Source organism: Ambystoma mexicanum, chromosome 7p (genome assembly GCF_040938575.1).
Source record: "Ambystoma mexicanum isolate Mex_15411 chromosome 7p, UKY_AmexF1_1, whole genome shotgun sequence".
Classification (NCBI taxonomy): domain Eukaryota; kingdom Metazoa; phylum Chordata; class Amphibia; order Caudata; family Ambystomatidae; genus Ambystoma; species Ambystoma mexicanum.
The window spans coordinates 892,109,720-892,132,464 of NC_090939.1; the positions used below are offsets into that span (position 1 = coordinate 892,109,720).

A 22,745-nucleotide genomic window follows, 5' to 3' on the forward strand; every position below is an offset into this window, starting at 1 on the left:
TTCCTCCCCAGCCCCACCCGAGTAAAAAATAGTCCCTAGGTAAAGTAGTCCCTTCCAAGCCTCTTTTGGCTTGGAGCTCTTGCAGCATGGTCTGCATCAGGTAAATTTGCAGCATGGTCTGCATCAGGTAAGTTTAAATCTATGAGCCTGGCGCCTATGGCGCCAGGACTGACTCTCCATATGAGCCTGGCGCCATAGATGCCAGGACTGCACCCAAATAGCCCCTAGCAGGGTTGTTGGGCTTGCTTGGAATAACTTGATGCCTGCTTCTGGGGATGCTGGACTTGGTCTGGGTCCCCGGGGGTAGGCATCATGACAGATAGTTTGTGTCTAAAAGCGCTATGTATGCAGGTATTGGGGATCAATTGAAGTTAAGACCTCAAATAATGTTCGCAAATTGGATGGAGTGGATCGCGCAGGAATAAAACCTGATTAATTCGGCAGAGCCATAGAGAGAAGTAAAGGGCGAAGCCTGCAAACTAAAATCTTGGCCAATTGTTTTGTCTATATTGCCAATGGATAAAGGGTGATCCGATCTGCAGTCGGGTGTGTCCTTATTTAGACTGAGATATAGATTGAGTGGTACTAGAAGTGCTTCACAAGTAGCTGGAGGAAGGGGACCCACTGTCCATTCAGGAGACAAGCACATTCTTTATAAAAAATGAAATAGATTACACCTGGACCCAATGCTTTACCCAAGATCAAATTTCTGATTGCATTTATTATGTCCACTGTTTCATTTGGGGCATTCAGCACAGCCTGTTTATTGTCCAACCATACTAGATCATCTAATTTTCCCGCTGAAAATGTGTCAAAACCGATTGTACAAAAATATATCTCGGTGAACGTCCACGAAGACATTATTAATATCCTTCTGACTATTTTGTAAGGTACCATACCAAGGTAGTATACTTTTGATTTCAGATCCAACCGTTTCCCTTTTGATAGCCCGGATAATAGTCCACATGGACGATCTCCTTCGCCGTATTTCTGCGCCATCCTGTGGTATTGTCAAAATCTTTAAGACTCGAATTTAGTTAGGAGATCCCATATTTGGTGCACAGCTACATCAGATCTTGTAGGTGCATACTTTTTAGAGGCTGACCACTCGTTCGACTGCTAAGTGTGTAATTTCATCAGGGAGAAAGGTTTAAATTGCCGGGCGATTAAGAGAATTAGGCTTCAAGCCCCAATTACTGATCTGAGATTGCGGCCAGTGTAAATTTGAAACTATTAACAGTAGCAAGTGATATGGGGTCGTTCTGGGTAGTATCATTCAGTCTGCTGTTGCTCTAGAGATCCCAAATGAACCCAGCCATAATGCTAGCCTAGAGAAAGAATCATGAACCGAAGAGTGGAATGTGTATTCAGTACTGTTGCCAAGTAAATTACACCAAATAACAATTGGCACCTGTGGCGGGTGCCACACCCAATTGGGTTCCTCGAACTTGGACTGAAACTCAGAATATTAATGCCAACTGTTCTATCAGCTTTGTGATGCAGTGATAACATGTACTATAGAGCTCATAGAGGGCCCGTCAAAGCTATTGATGAAGGGTTGTATTAGTCATCTCTGATTGAACTTGTAATGCCAATGAATTTCTGGCATTTAGCAAATAAGCATACAAAAATAATCTAGGTGAATCCAAGTTCGGTATGTGCGGGTTTATTAAGGTAATGTTTGTTGTGTTTACCATATACAATAACACATCAGCATTCAGTGTCAATAATGTGTTCAGGCACTTGAATTGCAAATTGTGGTGAATCCAAACCAATTCACTACTAGAACAAGTGGAGTAACTAGAAAAACATCTGTTGTTTCTCCTGTGTTTTGCAAATACTGATATTTAGTCAGTGGAAAGTATGTTCCTGCAAAAAGCAATTAAAATCTTATGTTGGTTTAAGTATGCTAGAATCTTACATGCTTTGAAGGCGTTGTGTAGCCCCCACACGTTCCAGGAGATACCGTTCAGCATGCCATTGACATTACAGCAGTGGGTCACAGAGATACAAGCAAATGTATAATTCAATCTCAACCAACACTTCCCCAATGTATCTTTCAATAGTTGCTAATATCTGCCTGGTTTATCTTATCCAAATTCTATCACCCCACCCTTACCAGTGAATCCCCAACTGGCAGTGATGAAACCTTGCTCCCAGGAACAATAAACGTTGTAACTACAGAGGTGGGTAATCGCATCAAGGCAATTTGGTGTTAGAAGTAGCCGACAGCCGCCCAAACATTGCAGATGTAGCAGAGTGCCGCTATTTGTCAAATGTGGCAAATGTCTTAAGCAGTGGACCAATTGTTTACTACATTATCATTGAGCAATTATCCTAAAGTGTACCATCGCCCACCTAGTTTAATTGCTTATTTTCTGGCAGAAGTGAACCACTTCAAAAGGGAGTATACACAGCTTGGTCGTGAACGGCCACTCTTAAGGTACATGAGAGCATTACAGGAACTCTGGGCAGAGATTCTGAACTGAGAAGCTCGGCTCATCAGTGAGGTCTGGAGCCTTTAATGGTAGCAGTGACTAATTGAATTGAGTCTTGACATTCTTCCTAGAAGTCTGCACAGCGGGACTATAGTTGGGAAAGATCAGAAGCTTAGATAATTCATATTTGTACATGGAGATAGTTATTGATCCCCACTCAACCTTCAGAGCGTAGTGGTATTGATGCATTGTCAACATTCTAACTTCAACGGCAGCCAGGGAAACAAAAATGCAATTTCCAGGCAAGGTTTCTTTCAACAAGACACTTCCTTTCTAGGGTAACCTTTTTGCATGGCAACATCCTATTTAACACACCAGAGAGAAAGCTAAAACATGGCAATATGCTTTTACTTTCTTATAAACAGTTTACTTTTATGTGATGCCCAAGGCATGCTCATGTTATAAACCCATTCCAGTATAACCAAGTTTATAATTAAAATACTTAACCCATGAAGACAACCTTGCTATTTAAGTGCTACAAAATAAAGCCTATTCATTTTACTCACTGTTAAAGCCCCATTTTTATTTCACCACCAAAACAACAAAACATGTATTGCTACTACCTCTATGCGCTAATAGCTTTATAGATCTCAAGAAGGGTCATTATCGCTTGAGATTATGACCATTCCCCAATTTATGGCCCTCAACTTCGCCTCGTGCCATAACTTGGTGGACGCCCATTATCCTGCGATAATGACCCCACCCCCACCGGGCTATAAGACTTTAATGTAGTTCCTCCATCTCATGAGCCACTCCAAGGATGAATCATCCATATTTAAACTCTTGGGCTATGATGCGTCGCATTGATAACTGTGATGCTGGTCAAGGGCCTAAACATAAGTGTGCTCTCTCGATTTGTAGAGGATTAGAAAAGACTGGCGTACCAAGGAGATCTTGAAGTATCTTGTCTAAAAACAATTCTAAGGGACACGTATGCGTATATTCTGGCAATCCAAGGATTCACTATTTACATACTCAACAGACTGCAAAGCGGACACGAAACGGTGCTGCAGCTAACCTCTGTTTACTCCTGCATATCTACAAATACAGTGTCAGCTATATGTTCACGTGTTTGTTGCCAATGGTGGCGAGGAGGATTGAAGTACTACGACACCTGTCCACGCCACATCCTTTAACACATTCATAGTGACATGAAGACTGTCCTGAAGAAAGTGGGTACATTTATTTTGAAAACCACTGAAACCGGCAGACCAAGAACTGACAGATATTACAGGTTCCTGCTCTCCACACTACTCGAGCACCTTATTCTTGAGGTTCCCTTGAGTGTGAGATAGCATCTCTACGTTTTCTCTATCATTTACATGACTTGAATGTCAGTGCGAACAAGTTGAATGTTCTAAATCTAGCAAGTTTTGGATCAGTTAAAACCCCTTGTTTGCATACAATAACTGATAATTCAGATTCTCTTTTAGATTCACTAGTACACACTAGTTTGGGCATGAAGGTTATTAAAATTAATTTGTTGCCATAAGTAGACCAACCTAGTGTGTGTGTTTTTACATTGCTTATGATGTCACACATTGCATTTCTTATGCAGTTTCTCTGGCGCCTTTTTCCATCAGAAGGCTGCCCCAGCTCTTAAAATCAATCATCAGCTGTATATTAGGATTGTTGTTACTTTCCTTTCTGTATCCTGTCTACTTTTAGATAATCGGTACACCAGCACAACCTAGCTTTAGAGGGACACTAGGCAGGGATAGCTAGCACTTCTTTCTATCTTTCTGTCTCCCTTTGGTTTTTTATAAGCTGTTAGTTGGGGCACCCCCTGCTGTGTTCTATATTGATCCCCTCTTGAGGGTTTCGATTAGAAGAGCGTTATTTTTTTTTTGCAATTTCTAATAAAAGGTTGGGGTACTGTTCCTCGATTGTGTGAGTTAAAAGTAGCACCTGGTAGTTGTTTGTGACAAGGTAACCAGGCTCTCCTATGCTAGGAGCAGGAGCTAAATGGCTCTCGGCTACCATCAATTTCGAACCCTGCCTCGTGCATCAAGGTGTCTGAAGAGTCCTCTATGCTAGGCACTCCAGTGTGCAGGTCTGATGTTGTATTCTCCCAAGTTCTAGTCAGTGCCACATTTTAGTTTAATCTTGTGACTATTAGCTTGTTTCAAATCTAGACAGGATTGTGAATGTTAGCCAGTGCCACATCCAAATTAACTTGAATATCATCCAGCACCGCTATGGTACGTATAACCTGAAGACGTATACCTCGCACCACATCTCTGGACACAGGCTGCTGGCACGGCCAAGCATCCATGCACCGTAGATTGCAGCTATGACTAAGCTTTCCGGTCTAGCAGCACACATAGCCGTCCATACTGAAACACCTGACGTACCTCAACACCTCTGCGACTAGCATACAGCGACTACCTACGAAAGAAATTTGGTATAGCTGGTCACACATCGACTCTACCAACAATAGCAATCTATCACAAACCCCCAACAGTGCCCACCCACGTGCCTGAGCTCACTTCGGGCAGCCTAGTCGAGCCTAGCCAGCCACCCAAGTCCTAGACCAGCAAAATGCACATACGTATCGCCTAATCTAAACCCTTTAGAATTTTCCAGCACATTGACTACGGCCACTGAAGGCATTCCAACCTAAAACGCGCATTGAGGCCCCACAAGTGGGGAAATAGTGCTATATAAATAACCCAATACAATACAAGTAGCCACCATGGTCCATTTATTTTTTTGGTAAAGAAGTCCAACATTGGCCGTCTCCTAATGGAGCTTCTTTTGCCAGTCATTACCACTAGTCAGGTTACAATGCGTGCGCCACTTTTCAAGAAGCGTGCCAGCCTCTTAAATATAATACACACTTCAGGGTGATTAACTGTGGGCTGATAGATGCATCATTCCAATTAATGGCAGCTACCCCAATATTTCAAGGGTAGAAACAATTGAGCGCAGTAGGCTAAGGTGCTGTACTGGGATAGAGTGGTAAAGGTTCATGCATGACTGATGTCGGAGAAGTAGGGCGACGTAAGGCACATTCAATGAATGCCTTCAAGGAAAACCAGGGTTTCAATACCAGCATAGAAGGTATGTATAGCAGGGTGCATGTGACTCGAGAGCTTACAGTTCAGGATATCCGTGTCGGCAAACGTGGCAACACCATATCCAGTATTCCACCGCAGAGTACCAATATGTGACCACCAGATGCATAACATATTCACACATTTTAAAAATTCGGGGTGTTCCCAAAGAATTATGCTGAAAGTGTAAATTTTATTACTTTTGCATAGAGGCAACCATGCTTACCCACCCAATTACCACAGGGATCTAGTCCGTGAATCCCACCTGCAATTTGTTCAGTGTTAAGTGTTTCAGTTTTTCAGTTAATGGCGATTTTCTACTACCAATTCTTACATTATTTGTCCTGTTTTTTACTTGCTGTACATAGCGCAATGTTAATTCGGAAGGCTTACAAATACTGGTAATTTGGGCAAGCGTCCATCATTGTCAGTCTGTATATCGTAGGTTGAGCTCGTATAGCATTTTTAACAATGGAGGCATATTTCTTGATGAAATTCATAGGAACTCATCTAGACTTTAATACAAGTTAATGCATGCGTTAAACACTCTTCAAACTAAAAACCTACCCGGTTTATAGTTAATAACCCCCACTCTTGGGAATGTTCTGGTTTGCCAGTATTTAGCTATTCTCGGTTTTTGAAAAAATGTCCAAGCTATATTAGTACTCGTGTGAGAGACACTAGGCAGTCAGATGGCCAGGAAGACCGGCTGAATGGAACAAAAGCCAGCATTCCAATCTAGCCCTCGGTACTTCTCTCGCAGGCAACCCTTTTCTTTTTGGGTCACCATCCACCTGCCGACCCATGCACAGCCACCACTCGGAATCCCACCATCCAGAATCCCACTACTAATTTCGGACCATTTCCTGCACCCGCATTCACAGACCATTTACTTGCGCACCCTGCACACTGCTAATAGACGCAATACAAATTGTACCGGGAATCGTGCGCGCCCCACATGGACAGCCATCTTTGTCTTTTTTTTTTAAGCGAAATTGACACACAAGCACACCAGATTTCCCTAAAAAAGAAAATGCCCATTAGCACACTGGAATTTAGTTGCAGTGCTAACAGACTTAAAGGGGAGTGATCGGTATCATACAGCGTGTCATGACCCTAAACGATGAATGCCATTGCTGCACCTTGAGCTAGTGGTCTATTATCGTCGAGGTGAGTCCACGCCTCTATCCTTTAATGCTTTTTTTTTTTTTAAAGGCATCATCCAGTATTGCAAAACAAGGGTGTTCTTGGTCATTCCAAACCAAAGCAAGGAATCCTCGAAGTAAACATGGAGGGATCTATGAGTTTATTGAACCCACAAATAGAGAATGAAATTAGAACGAACCCAAAATACCAAAAAAAAGACATTTCTTTTTGTTTTTTGGGGGTGGGGGAGCCTCCAAACCACCCAGTTTCCCCATGTTTAGTACTCGACCCAACCCCTCCCCACTCGATTTAACTCCTTATCCACCCTCACATATCTTTTTTTTTTATTATTATTATTTTTTTCAGTATTTGTTTGGGGGTTTCTATTCGTTAAAATGTTATTCTCTATTTTTTATTAGGTAAAATCACTGGATACCAAATGACTGCTGTGTGATAACTGCCTGTCCGCATTGTATCGATGGGAAGCGATAGTTGTATACTACTCTATATTGTATACCAATTCTCATTTTTTTCCAGGGCATGAATTTCATAACTGGATACCTGATTCTTATTACACGAGATGAAGAGAAATCCTTTTGGTTGTTGGATGCCCTTCTTGGACGGATTTTACCTGGTATGCTTGCCATTTATTACAATTTATTAGCCACTGACTCAAATACAATGCATTTTTCTAGTTTAATTACTGTTGCTCATTGTTTCAGAGTATATTCTCCATAATGGCAAGTCATGTTCCTAACATCTCTTCCAGTGCCACCAGTAGCAGCTCATTTATACAGCTACACTATGCAGACAATCACAGAGGCAGCCCCACATAGATACATGAACAGAAAGCTTGAGAACACCCAGAAACCACCAGGGAATCCAAGAGATGAGAGCAGTCACAGATGTTTAGCGAGGGGAGCAACAGTCCTAGAAAGAAGCTGTTACAAATAGCAATTGTTACTGAGGCAGATTGGCACAGAGAGGTGGATCAACTGCTCCAGAGAGAGGGCCAGACTGATCGAACCAGAGGGATGTACCGATGGAAGTAAGCACATTGATGCAAAGAAACTGGCATCACTAGGATGCACCTAGTTGGAGAGCTTTTTAGAAACAGCCACAGAAAGACAGACAAGGAGAGCAAGATGGCTACAGAGGGAGAGGGCTATAGACCCCAACTGAGCTGGAAAAGGGACGGCTACAGAGATTCCCAAAGAGACTCCTAAGGGCAACCCCTGAGAGACCGCCACATTGAGATACAGCTACAGAGACCATCTTGCACCTAGTATCCGGTAGGCACAGTTACAAAAATACACGTAGACAGGTTAAAATAGTGAAATGGCCCGGAGGACCACAAAGATGGTGGGAGAGGAACGGAGGCAGCAAATGTGACGGCCACGGTTATCAGGTAATAATGTCCCCATACATAATGTTAAACAGAAAGATGGACCAGTGGATCAGGATCGCACACTTCACTATTTCAGTTTAAAGCAATCAAATTTTTATTCAATTAATCTACAAAATACAAATGTTTCTATATAAACATTAAAACATTAGAAAACAATACTCTAATCTTTCACAACTCAGGCAAAAATAAACTCTCAATCCTTCATTCATGCTTCTATACATAAAACCATAATGGCCAATTTAACAAAGTGTAGTCACAATCTAGTCCTATACAGATCTTTTCAATTCCTTATTCAACTTATATTCATTCTGACCCTGTCCTTGTTGAGAGTGTCATTTACAGTTTGTTTTTAATATTTACAAACAATTTGTGTGGTCGTCAACAAGTGTTTCGGTCTCTGTGGACATACAATCTTGTCCTTTCTTTCTAAGACCTTCCTCAGGACGTGACGCTCAGTCGAGTTGTCCTGCCTCTCTCATGGACTGGAGTAAGCCATATCGTAATCCCCGGATAAAGACTTGGGGGATGCAGATGGATAAAGTGAAATAAATTCTTCCACGGGATTCTAGTATTCAGTTATGCTAGATCCTAGGCCAATCCTTGCCAAATCTATTCGTAGTGTGGGTACACTTCCTAGCTGCACATAACAGACGTGCGCTTCCAAATCTGGATCCCCAGGCTCAGATTCCTTCGGAAAAGCCTGCAATGGACAATGCCACAATATTAAAGCTGTTCCGTCCAATGTAGTGGATACACAAAGTCGATTTTGTTATAAGGGGTCACCGTGCAAACATCTCGTGAACGTCTCCAATTGGGGCGATGTTTTTCGTAAACGGTCAACTTTTGTTCACACAACCAAGAGCCTGTGGAAACCATACACCTTTAGCCACTGCTTTACGATGATTGGCAGGGTCATGCAACAATGGCAGTGGAGTAAAGGCGGATGAATTGGTGAGGCCAGATCATCATGCACATTTTTATCCCAATGATGCTGGGAGGTTCAGGATCTATGATAACCCAACATTGGAAGAGACTTTCGCTAGTGGAAATAATTGGAGCATACATAATTGTGCGGCATGGCATTCAAAAGGAGGAGGATGAGTGAGGTGTGAGAAAAAAACATATGTCATGGGAGTGCACAATGAAGAGGAATAGTGAAAGAACCCTGAAGGAATGTGACTGGAGCAGCACAGACACAAAACGGTAATTGATGTGTCCAAATTAAATTGTTAGGTGCAGGAAACTTGGGCACCATCCCAGCCTCCCAGGTACATGACATGACATGCCATGTTTAGGGGCAGAGATGCGTTTTTCCCCTAAAATGTGCAAGGGGTACAGTGGAGAGGAAGAGTCAAGAACACAGCAATGAAGACGCGGAGCTAGAATGTATATTGAGCATATAAACCTTTGACCAAACGAATATGATATGGCATTCATACCGCGCCTATACACAAGTGTTTCAAGGCGCGACGAGGCAAGGGAGGGGGAACAGGGGAAGACAGACAACGATCTTACTAGGCCCAGTGTCATTCAGATCGCGCAAGTGCATGGGAGGGGGGAAGGGAAAAGTGAAAGTATGTACCCTTTAAGTGCACGATGCAATTCAATGTTGTTGAAGAACTGATGGTGGTTTACACATTGCTACAAACAATTGTGATGAGGAACAGATAGCTGGAATTTTTTAAGAGAAGGGTGGATCCAAAAGTGTGAAAACAGACATTAAGAAACCAGTTGGGTTCGGTGAATGCAGAACTGCTGCTTTGGGAATAGCAAATAAGATAAATGGGAGGGAGCTATGGGGCAAAACATCCCCTCGTCAGATGCCTATGCTACACCTATTAACAATGAGACCTAGTGTTTATTATTTTTCTTTCTTGTAAGTAGTCTTTGTTGAGCGGGTTCCCGTGGACGTTTGGCTCTGGGTAGTGCTTGTACAATATACAGTCAACTGCACATTCACCAGACAGCACTGCTAAACCAATGATTTTGGTGCTGGTTGGGAGCACTTGGAGAAGGCCACAGAGCCGCCATGTTTGGAACTAGCTGGTGTTGCCTGGTAAAGACATCAGACTCTGTTGGAAAAAGGAAGAAAGTCAAGTGTTACGGCGGACTAATGCCTCTCATCTGAGGAGGATCAGACTTGAAGTCAAGGCATCAATTTATTTGTTTTATTTATTGGATCCACAGAGAATAACCGGAAGGACCACGTCATGTGATGATGGAAAAGTAAGAAGTAGAGACTAAGGACTTTCGCTAGACAACAGAGGTTTCCTTTGTTATAGGGTGGCAGGAAAAGTATGTCAGATTGGCTTTCTACTAAAATTCCCTTGAGAACATTATGTTTCAATGATAGCAGCCGTCTTGATCAACCTCGCTTTAGACTTACTACATATGGATCCACCAGCTTTAATGTCTGAGCACCTAAACCTTGGAACCATCTTTTTTGTTCCTTGAGATTCAAAAAGGATCTTAAGACCTTGCTTTTCAACAAATGGATATATTAACAGCCCGATCTTCCCACTGTTTGTGTATTGTTTTACATGCAGTCTTGTGTTTTTTGGGTGAGTGGCGCACTACAAATATTGGAATAAATTACTGAATGCGTCTGGTGTCTCAGAGATAAGGAGCACGTTTTACTAAGGGTAAAACGGAAGGCGATATGGAGGGTGGGGTATGTTTTTTTTAGGGTTTCAGAGCTCGGATACTGATAGTCTCTTTCAAGGCAAAATGTCAAATACAAACTTTGCCTGTTGGTTCACAAAGATTAAGACTACTCATTTTTGCTTCTGTTGATAGTTCTTGGGGACCACCATCATTCTGGATGTACTCAAATGAGTGGTTTTAGTGTTTAAGGACTGAAGGCCTCAATTAACAAGTCAATGGGGCCAAAAGTGGTGTGTGTCCCGGATAGAGGTACCAGACTGTGCATAACATTCAACTGGATCTAAATGGTGCAGAGTAGGGCCTGGCTTCCCAGGTCCATGAGCCTAGTTTCCTGGGTCGTTCCCCTGAGAAGCTAGAAAATAGTAGAGGTTATGCTCTTAGAATTGTACCTTAACTCAAAACTGTGTACTTGAAAGATTTTAACAGAAATATGGTGGTATAAAGGCTTTGTTTGCTTGTTGGTTGTTGGCCACCAGATCATCAGTAGTATAAAGGGATCAGACCCATTCACGACTATTTGGTACCTGCCACCAAATGCCCCTGGAGGAGTAGTTTAAACACGTGATCTTCTTTATTATACACTTCAGAGATTACATATATTTCTGGATACCCCTTAGGTGGGTGGGGGGGGACATGAAGGACAAAGGTTCCACCTTAGAAAAAAAGAAGTGCAGGTTTAGTTTGGACCATAATTGGGGAATGCCAGCAGATACTGTCCCAATGGAGAGTTAACTATGGTGGCAACAGTAAAGATAGACACAAATGATCACAGGTCAAGGGTATTTATTAAACTGTAAATGCAACGTGGAAAAACGCCTAACCTAAATCAAAGATGGGAGCAAGCTTCGACCAAATGAAAAATAAGGCAGTCCTTGTGGCGTCTCGTCAAAGTAAAAAGGCCGATACTAAAAACAAAACTGTTGCCAAATCCTTACAACTAATTACAGAAAGAGTGTGGAATAGGGGATTTTTTAAATAAAGAAAGAAGTGTTCACAAATATTAAGTCAGGATGTCATTGCCAGGGTCTCCCCTCCCCACGTTTTGAGCATGGGACAAAGTGGATCTCCTGAGCACAATGCACGCTCGAGCTTCCCAGCACGAGCCAACAGTTCCATTCCAGTTATCAGGTTCTTCGATGGTTGTCTCTTTTCAATAAAAGTCTTTTGCCTTCAGGGGCTTGATCTATTCAACAAAACAAACAAAAAGTCTCCTTCCAAATGAACATTGGGGTGATGACGTTCCACCCCCTGAGTCTCCCTCTGCCGGGCTCGCATCCTACTGCCAAGGGTGACAATCCACTTTACCTGGTCTTACAATACTCCTTGCATTCACAAATCTTAAAATCGTTTCAAACAATTCACTGTGGACATCCCTCGATCGGGCTCACTCCTGTCGATACCCTGTTCATGGGACTTCAGGCATCGTCCCGTCTTGTTAGCATCCCTGCACCGGATTTACTCTTGCTAACCTTTGCAACACACTGTTTGTGCACTAATTTCACCAAGCGGGATTCATTTCCCTTATCTTCACAATCATCTGTCGGTCAAATACTTTTGAGTGTACAGAGGATTTTACTGGACCCCTGTATGACCACTTTGACCTCCTCTCGCGTTTTTTTTAAGGCTTTCTGGCTATGGTAGTTTCTACCATTGGGTAATCGCCCAGAGTTTCCTACATGAGCACCCACGTAGTCCCGGACTCCTCTGTTGCTGGTGTTTCCCCTTTTCTATTCATTGCTCTTTAAGCCTTTCACAGTTCAAATAAGGCGTTTCCTACTTTTCGTTCAACGCAGCTCGGTTTCTTATCGACTCTCTCCTCGACTCACCGGCTGTGATGAACCGCTTGGCTGTCTTTCTTCTTTGAGTCGAGGTTGGTACCACAGAGGCGAGCGTCTCTCCTCGGCTTGGTAATCAGCAGAGGAGGGTCTTGTGTACCGTTGACATCTGTTGCAACACTCGCTGCAACAGAGTTTGTGTTCTTATGATTCCTTCTGCTGAAGTTTCACGGGCCTTGGTCAGAAAGAAAGGGCAAGGTAGCTTCTCTCCTTGTCACCCTCTCGGTATGGTATGCGCCGTCGTCTTTCTCCTCCTCTTGAACTGCTGTTCTGAGTTAGCCCTCACGTTGTGCGGTCTGCCTTGATCTCCCTGTGCTCTCGTGCTCCACCTTTTATCCCTGTGGGGAAGGGGAAGGGCCATCAGGTGTGTGTGATTCTGGTCAATTGCCTGACTTTGCCTGACCCTTTTATTGGGACATGTCAGGTAAACGGCTCTGGTGTTGATCCGTTGTCTTTCGTGTTGTGTGAAAATGTTCGTGTTGGAAAGGAGGGTGGCGGTGTTTTAGACTTTCCTACGTGGTAGGATGGGGAAAAGGTGTTGAGAGAAGGGGGATACCACGTCTCACCCGTCTGTGTCCCACGCCCCCTCCCAAAGAACCCCCCATCCAGGTAATCCTCCCTCACTGGTCCACCCCTAGGAACTGTATCCAATAGCGATCCAATAGCGATGGCCCTGTCCTGGCTACCCGGATGACAGATCGAAGGGGACTAGCTTGCGGGACACCTTTAGGTTTCTCACAACAGGCACCATCCACCAGCAATAATGAAGAGATGGTAATATCTTAGAATGGCAGTTTTTTACAGCAGGTTTGTGCCATTCTTTGCCAAAATCACCCTCTCTCTTGGGAACCTCCTTAAACAAGTGATGTTCCAGCGGAGAGGGGAGCGTGAAAGGCCAGTAGTTATGATCAACAGTAGCATTTACAATTCACCTTCTATCACAGGTTTTGATATGGCCAAGTCTTCCATAATTACTGCAGATGTCAAGGAGGAGAGGTCAGGGCCATATTATCCGAGAGAGACCGGAAAATGGAGTGGATGGCCTCTTTTGCTTCAAGGGAGTTCACTGTGATAAAAGCTGGGCACTTAGTGATACAGAGACAACTGCTGGCTTGCGTGCGAGTTGAGCATTTCCAATATTACATTTGGGTTATCCCCATCACCACCAAAACAGACAATAAGGTCCTTGTGTAGGTTCTAACTGTGAAGAGCATTGCTAGGGTGATATAACGAATAGCAGGGCTCTGTGGCTTCACGAGTACACCTGCACAATGCAATGCAATGCATACAAGGGAAGAATTGCATTGCAGACTTCTTAACATGCATGCTGACTGTGTAGGGATGAAGGAGAATTTTGCAAAGTGAATGGTAAGTAGTGTTATTAGCGTGGGGGTCAAAGGTGATGGGGGCCATCGGTTTAGTTGGCTGATGAATTACCTCTAACGATATTTTCTCTGAGATTTATTCACATTGATCCGGGAGGATTACTGGTTACCTGCCATAAATATTGACAGGGAGCCATGTGCCAATGCTGTTGATATATAATTATAATTTGTTTTTTATAACGCGCTTAATACCAGCGAGAGGTTTCTAAGCGCAGGATCGGGATTCGAACCTGTGTTGCACTACGTTGTCAGGCTTCCGAGACAAAAGCATTGCCCCTGAGCTATCCTCCCGGCCTATAGGTGCGACACTCAGGATTGGAGGGTTCCTTATCTACTGACCAACGCCTTGGATGCCACATGCACTTACATTATTTTCCTTACATTTCATAGGCTGTCATTAAACTTAGGTAATTTGGGTTCCTATTGGTTGGCACAGACGGTGCTCAACCTTGTTCTGACCAGGTGTGAAATATATGGAGTTTGTTATAATGTGGATAGAGAGATAAGTGTACCATACCATATAATATATGCAGCGGATTCCCTATCTTAGAATGAGGGGTGGATACTCCCAGGCACACTTTGGCTGGGCCAGAAAAGCTCCACTCCAATGGTTGAATGGATTACATGACTCATTGGATTCCTTTACCCAAATATCACCACTCCTTATCCTTCTAAAACAGTGCCTTGAACTGGAACATTTAATGCAGAAACTGTTTGCCTGGCCACCTCTGTCTTCAAACCCAGAGGGCCCCTTTCTTCCAAAGTCTGCATTCTGTGTTTTCCTTTAGAAGGGTGTGTTATACATGTTTTTATTAATTTGTATTGCTAGTTTAATAAACTACCCAATTGTATGCAACCTTGATTGGATGTTGTTTGGTCTACTTCTGTATTCCCTCCTGAAGCGTACAGCCATCCCTCGGCATGTGTCACCATAAGAGGCCAAGGCATATACCTTCCGGTCCGGGCTGTGGCTGTTTCACCTTAATGATTGGGGTCACTGCTGGTTTATTTGCAGTGTGGGGACTAGTAGGAGCTTTATTCACTACTCATCATTGTACTACTGCCGAGCAGTAGTCATTTTGTGACAGTGACCAGGATAGAGAAAATGTACCTACTGATTTGCAAACCGCTTACAATTGTGTCAATAGATCCCTATTGCTGGAAGTTTGTTGATCTGAAAGTACCCAAAGTTATCTTGCAACCAATTAAGTCTCTATATAGTGAACAGTCGAAATGGTAAGTAGGGGTGAAATATCTACACGCTTTCCTGTCCAAAAGCGAATTCTAGTGCCCCGTCTGTTCTACCTTTTTATTAATAGCTTGGCCTAGATATATTGTTGCTTGCGGATGCTCCAAAAATTAGTGTAAACTCTTTGTAGGGTGATTGTTTTCTCGTATCACAAACTGCATCAGTTCTTCTGCAACAACTTATAAATTTGAAAAATCCTGTCCCATAAAGGGTCTAACAACAAACCTTACCAAAATAAAGCCCTAGCATGTAACATTCTTAAGAATGTAAAGGTCAACATAAAAATTGGCGAGGATGTGCTCGGAATGGTAGATTATTATGATTTGCTTGGGCATCAGAATCCATCATTAGATGATGTTCAGGGCCACCCAGCTCCTTAAAAGCAAGCTGGTCTTGGGTAGACATGGGGAGTTTCCAGCAGTGTGCTCCAATATATGGAGGGCCTGGAATTTTACCGTGCCAAAGCTAAGCCAGCTGCCATGTATGGAGCAGAGCATTGAGAGCGCACATCTTGATTGTTTCTGCAAAACCGAAAATACATCTTTGAAAACCTAACTTTCTCTGTCAAGTAGTACATTGAATAGATGCCTAAGCCTCAATGCTGGCCACTAGACGATTTACTATGAAGTGCGCCCAAGGATGATTCTCTTGTGGTATAGATTTTGGAATGCCAAAGATCTGGAAGATCACAGGTTGGCCCCTGAAAGATATTTAGTCCTCTAGGAAAACTTTTCTGCATCCTAGGCTAAGATGTATGAGAGAGTATTCACAAAATCCATCTTTCTGTTCTCTGGGACCCCTCGTGCAACCCAGACTTAGTACAAAATCATCAGTTATAAACGTTTTCTTGATTGGGCACAGAGAGATTTGTATCTTACATGGGATCCATTGGACAACAGCAAAACAATGTGGGGAAGAAAACCATACATAAATATAATGGAAGTCACATACATGAAACCCCTATTTATTAAACTTTTGAGGAATAATTCCATTGGCCTCATACCAACCTCTTGAGACGAGATTTAGTATTTAATCTCCCTTTTGTACAACAAGAGAAGGTTTGATCTATTTCCTACTGTTTTGTCCTCTTAATGCCCAGAGTAGAAAAAGATGGTTGAGGCCCTTATTTCTTGGAGAATCAGGTAAGATTTGTGAAGGAAGCAGTACTTCTGTGCAAATCCACTTTGCAGTACGGCAATATATTCTATCTGCGGGGGAAACGAGATGAGATCAAGCAGGCCGTCCTTTCCTTTGGGCGTAGTACTTTATGATTTGCATGTTGTAATTGTCCGTTTTTGATGGATTTCCTATCCAAAGTGGATTTATTTTTTGTGTTACTAATTTGTTTTTCTATGACCAGAATTTTGTTTTGAGGTATTATTGAGAATTTGATTTCTGGATGTGGTTTTATGCAGTTTGATACCCAAAATAAATTATTTATGATATTAGATTTAAATTACCATATATTATTCCGTATTAGTTTTACATTGCACCAAATTACCTTAAATTACCGTCACATTACTCTTAACTATGCATTTGCTCATTTCCTTCATTACCTTTGGAACATACACCTGACTTGTATCCTCTTAGCTAGTTTCCTAAATCTGTCATTCCTTGTAGACAGCCCCAGTAAGTTTCCAGTATGACTTTCATAGCCAAATTTCAGTGCGACATTCACATTAGCTATTCCCAATAAACTCCAACTTTGACATTTCCCGGAAGATTTTAGCTTGACTTTTCTTGTAATCTCACAATTTCTCTTTTCCAGTTGTGGCAAAGTGAACATACTGACTTTGCCACATTGACCTGGGCATGGTATCCGCAAAAAAAGTCTTGTCCCATAGTTCACCTCTTGCATGAAACCAAAACCTGTACTGTATCCAGAAAGTGGAATTATGCCCCTGGTGGGAGCTTGACTGTACAGGAGATCCAGTCAGGTCACTTAGGCCAGGAGGTAGGCAGGAAAATACGTCCCTGGGGCAGACAGCCCACACTATGTTAACAAACTAACAAGAAAGAAATGACATCTCACAAAATCCTTCACAACAGAAAAACCTGGACTGGACTAGCAACCAAACGCACTTACAGATTTGGAATCTGGTAGATATGGGAAAGACCAGGGTGTTCCATGGAAGTTTTATACCCCTCCCCCACCACCCAAAGGTGGAATTCTTGGGGAACACACACCCCTCAACTATTCAATGTCCAGAATGGCAACAGAAATCCCAATCCTCACCTGTTCAAGTTAATGGGCGCACACACACACACAGACCCCTTTTCTTCCCACACTACCAGCAATATTGAGGAATGAGAACTGTCTCCCTCACAATTGCCAATACAGGGTAGACAGAATCACCTGTAACCGCTCCCTCCATTGGAAGCAAGGGAAAGGATACCAACGCTGCATCAGACAAACGAGAAACATGTTTTCAAAACCTGCAACCCACAGGAGTAATGTGCAATACATACTCTAAGCTGTTTATCAACACAAGGGGCCTCATTACAACTCAGGCGTTAGGGGTTAACGCTGTCGTTAACCCTTAACGCCTGATTCCAATTTTAACGGCTGCTTTTAGCAGGCGTTAAAATCCATGGCGCTAAACCGCCTTGGTGCTAATTACGGCACCGTAATTTATGGTGCTGTAATTAGCGCCTTCCCCACTCCCATTATGCCCTATGGGGCAAAAATGGGAATGGGGAAGGGTAAATGGGAAATGGGGATTTACCGCCCCACTCACCTTGGAATGGGGCGGTAAATCCGCCATCCACCATGGTGTAAACATAGTTTACACCATGGTGGTAAATTTGGTGTACTTACCGCCTGGGTCGTAATGACTGTGAAGGACACCAAAACAAGATTCAGACTACGGACACTCTCCAGTCTGAAACGGGGTATTAGGCCAGCAGCTCCTTCCAAGCCAGCAACACACAGACTAAAGTGGGATCCAAGATGGTGGCTTTCCCATTTAAAGAATCCACCCTCCTCCCCCATGAACGTAGGACCGCAAAACATTGCTGCCTAGGAACATGCCCAAAGCGCTGCATGTGTCCCCCTCTCAGGCAAATCAGCGAGAAGCTACTTAGTCCAAGCTCTGTATCATGGCATGCTCTCATGACAACAGTGGCAGGGAGTTTTGTGGTAAAGCAAAGGCAAGTTGTGGTGTAAGGATCAGAGGGAGAAGGTTGCTGGAGAAGTGGGGAGTGAAAGACTGCTGGACTGGCTATAAAACCTGTAGTGGAAGGATTGGTTGTAAGACCCATAGAGGATGATTCCGGGGACTCATTGTAAGACCTAGAGAGGAGAGGTGAATTTTAACTCCTGGAGAAGAGAGGTTGATTCGAAGACCTGGGTAGGAGAGGCTGATTATAAAACCTGGAGATCAGAGGAGACTGCAAGCTGGAGACCAGACCTACAGAAATGGAAGGAGATTAAAGCAGAGACCAAAGGCAGCCATAGTCCAGAAAAGGGCAAGGGAAGCCAAGGCAGAGGCCTTTGATCACGGAAAGACTGATAAGATAAAGGATCTGCCCAACGGGAAGGCAGATCAGGAAAGGGGAGAGGCCTTGTTAAGAACAATAAAGGGCGCACATGCCTTGAACATAGCGAAGGAGAAAGTGCTCAAAAGTAGCACCAAATAAATGGGTTGAGACCCCGGTCTAGAAGACAGATAGGGACAAGAAAAAGGAAAGGAAATGAAATAAGTAAAAGATCCCCTGGGGACTAACCCAGGACATTAGAACTTTGTGTCCTTGTACGTGTTGGAATGGTAACAAACCCAAACCATTCTGACACCCTAAGTAAAAAGCATAAAATTGAATATTGTCGCTGCGTCATTTGTACAACTTGTGGCCTCCATGTAAACTTTCGGGTGGAATTCTCAGTAAGCTTGATATTAGAAGTAAGCTCCTAGATTGACATTCCCAAAAAGCAAAATGTTTGATATTTCCAGTCAACTCACAGATTTCAGAAATCCAGTATACTGCACTGAAAAATCCCAAATCTCCCCTAAAATGTCACAGGAGCCAGCTACACATGGAGAAACCCTAATTGCACAACTCCCCCAAAAGGCACAAAACACATCCCTTTGACCCTAACCACACAATGGCAGTGATGAGGTTCTGGCAATCTCTGAGACAAGCTTTTCCAAATCTTTGGGACAAAATGAGGGTTCGTAAGGTGACAACAGCTTTGCCATTAATAACTAAAAATTTACAAAACTATACCTTCACGTCTCAGAGTCTGATGTGCTCTTATTTTAGCAATGTGAAAAATATTTTTCATGTAAAAAGAATCCACTACCATCACAAAGACCATTCTATGATTTAAAACGAGGAACACAGGTTGTACCTCCAGTTAGTAAAGTGCATGCGTTCAATAACTCCTTGGGTACACATACCATATATATGCAGTATAAACAATTTATGAAGGAAATGTTTGTCACATTACCATACCATACCATACCTTTCCTTCCTTCCTTCCTTCCTTCCTTCCTTCCTTCCTTCCTTCCTTCCTTCCTTCCTTCCTTCCTTCCTTCCTTCCTTCCTTCCTTCCTTCCTTCCTTCCTTCCTTCCTTCCTTCCTTCCTTCCTTCCTTCCTTCCTTCCATCCAATGCACTTATGTATAAAGTGTATTTATGCCAGTTACTACTCTGTTATTTTCCAATGCAATTTTGGGACAGCTCACATGCTACATCGATCGATCATTCAATATTAGTCTCTTTGGTTAAAACCAGCAAACAACAAATAGTGCAATAAACTCAATTTCTAAACCTAAATAGAATGCAATACCTAATTTCAGATACTCGCAATAACAAACATCGATTGCCTTATCAGTAGTAAAAAGCTCTGTCCAAAATGTACCTAATCTATATTTATTTGTACGTATAAAGACCCTAGGGTATAAAAGCAATACAAAACCAAAGAGTTCATATATATTAATAACACAGTTTTAAAACAGGAAAGTTAGCGTGCATAATCATAAAGGCACAACAAAGAGAAGAATATTTTGAAAAATAAGGTAGCATTCAATTGAATTAACCAAGCAGTGCTAAAGTCTATTTATGTTAGGACAATTTTTAGCTTCCGATTGAAGCTGCACGCTATTTTCAAACTTCTTCCGAAGAGCCTCCCATCATTCAGACCCTGAGGGTTAAGTAAAGTACATTGGTTGTAGCAATGGTACTCTTCTTTTGAATGGAATCCGCTTATCCAGCGTCAACTGATTTGGTCATCTCCTCTTTATTTCTTTTTTTTTTTTAGAACTCTGTTTATTGAGTTCAAACAACACAACGAAAACATAGACGTCAGTCATAGGCATACATCAGGAAAAGAAACATGACCGTATCAACAGCGGCAAGGGCAGTGCAGGGCCAAGTGGCCGTGAGGCAGTTTGCGAGACAAATAAATATTGGCAACACAGGTTCTGACTTACATCCACCGGTCAAGGGGGGGAGGGTAAGGAGGGGGTGGGGGCAGGGGGGGTAAGGAAGGGGTGGGGGCAGGGAGGGAGGGGAGGGAGAGAGGGGGAGGGAGAGAGAGGGGGAGAGAGGAGGGGTGGGGGGTGGATTTCAGTGAGCATCGAGCCATTTACCCCATATCTTTTCAAATTTGTGGGGGAAACCCGGCACGTTATGGATGCGGCGTTCTGAAGCAGCGCATCTGTCCAGTTCATTGCTCCAGTGGTTCGGGCACAGTGGGTCTGCAGAGCCCCATTTAGCCACAATGAGTCTTTTGCCCGCCCCCAGCACAAACAATGAAAACATTTTTTCGTATTTTGTCAAGTCCACTTCCCCCCAGATGCCCAGAAGTACCATTTTGGGATCCTTAGGAATTGGTGTCGCCAGCACAGTGGAGATCGTATTAATACAGTTACCCCAGAATACCTGCAAAACCCGACAGTCCCAGATCATATGGTAAAAGGTGGCCGGTTCGGTTTTGCATCTAGTGCATGTCCCATCCTCGGATCCCCTCCATCTGGCCATGGCAGTGCGCGAGTAATGAGAGCGATGAAGAATTCTCAGCTGTATTAGTCTGAGCTTAGTTTCTATCCCAATTTCCCTAGGGGACATTAATGCATCCATCCAATCTTCAGGTTCCAGTTCACCTAAGTCCCTTTCCAACCGTTCTTTGAGCCCATCGAGTTGTGTAGCCCCAATGGAGTTGAGGGCCTGATAGAGGGTAGAGGTGACCTTGGAGGGAATGCGTTGCAGGAGGACATTGGTCTCAATGGGAGAGCAGGGGGGTATACTTGTTGTGTCAGGGAACTGGCTGCGAATGGCGTGGGCCAGCTGCGCGTGGCGAAACTGGTCCATAGTTGCTAGGTCGAATTGCTCTTGCATGGTCTCAAAGTCTAGCAGGTGACCCCCCCCTGGATCACATGTGCCAGTGTGTGTATCCCTTTTGCTCGCCAGTGTTCAAAAGAGCCAATTTTTACTATTTCCGGGAGGTGCGCGTTCTGCCATATGGGTTGGGATAGTGTTGGTTTCCCTTTCCAGCCGACCAGTTTGTGTGCGTCCCGCCAAGCACGGCGGATATGGTGCGTCATTTTTGTTAACGTCGGGAGGTGGTTATTGGTGGTATACAGGATCTGCAGCGGGGTTGTTGGGCACATGGTCTCTATTTCAATACGGATATGTGGTAGTGTGGGATCTGCATGTATCCAGTCGTTTACCACTCCGATCTGTGTCGCAAGATAATATGTACGTATGCAGGGTAGACTGATGCCCCCCTCCGATACCGATCTCTGGAGCGTGTTAAGGGCAATCCTGGGTTGTTTCCCCTCCCCAAAGCACTGTGCGAAGGTTCTTGTGAATAAGTATGTAAGTTTCCTGGGGGATGGTGAGTGGGGCATTTTGGAGAACATACAGGAGTCTGGGGAGGGTCATCATCTTGAATAGTGCGGCTCGACCCATTAGCGATAGGGGGAGTGATTGCCAGTAGGAGGTGTCCCTATTAAACCGCTCTATTACCGGGTGAAGATTGAGTTGGAGGAACCCTTCTAGTGTCGGGCCGAGCTGTATGCCCAGGTATTTAAATTCCCTGATACAGACATGGTATGGGCAGGTCTCAGGGATCGCAGACTCCCCGCCTTGGATCGGGAAGTAAATGGTTTTGGCCTCATTCACCTTTAGGCCCGCAAAGTTTTGATACTCCCTAAGGATAAGGGAGACAGCCGGGCATGAGGTTCTCGGGTTGCTGAGGTATATGAGGAGGTCATCCACGTATAGCGAGAGTCAATCCTCCCCTCCCCCCGGCCAGGCGAATCCAGACCAATCATTGTTAGCTCCGAGCTCTATTGCGAGGGGTTCGATGGCCAGAAGGAAGAGGAGTGGCGATAGTGGGCACCCCTGCCTAGTACCCCGGCCCAGCGGGAACGATTTGGAGGACCTGCCATTCACCCTCACCGTGGCCTCTGGGGATGCATAAAGGAGTTTGACCCATGCTATGAATGATTGCTCGAGGTTCATTCGAGCCATGATTGCCCACAAAGCATCCCACCCCAAAG

General features: G+C 43.7%; 1 protein-coding gene across 1 annotated transcript in view; it reads left to right on the forward strand.

The window, feature by feature from the left end:
- GRTP1 (growth hormone regulated TBC protein 1) overlaps window positions 1-22,745 on the forward strand; it is a 987,655-nt gene that overhangs the window by 593,839 nt on the left and 371,071 nt on the right. The window contains exon 5 of the mRNA XM_069637149.1: window positions 7,238-7,334. Within this exon, the coding sequence (XP_069493250.1) occupies window positions 7,238-7,334 (97 nt within the window). The remainder of the gene's footprint in view (window positions 1-7,237; window positions 7,335-22,745) is intronic.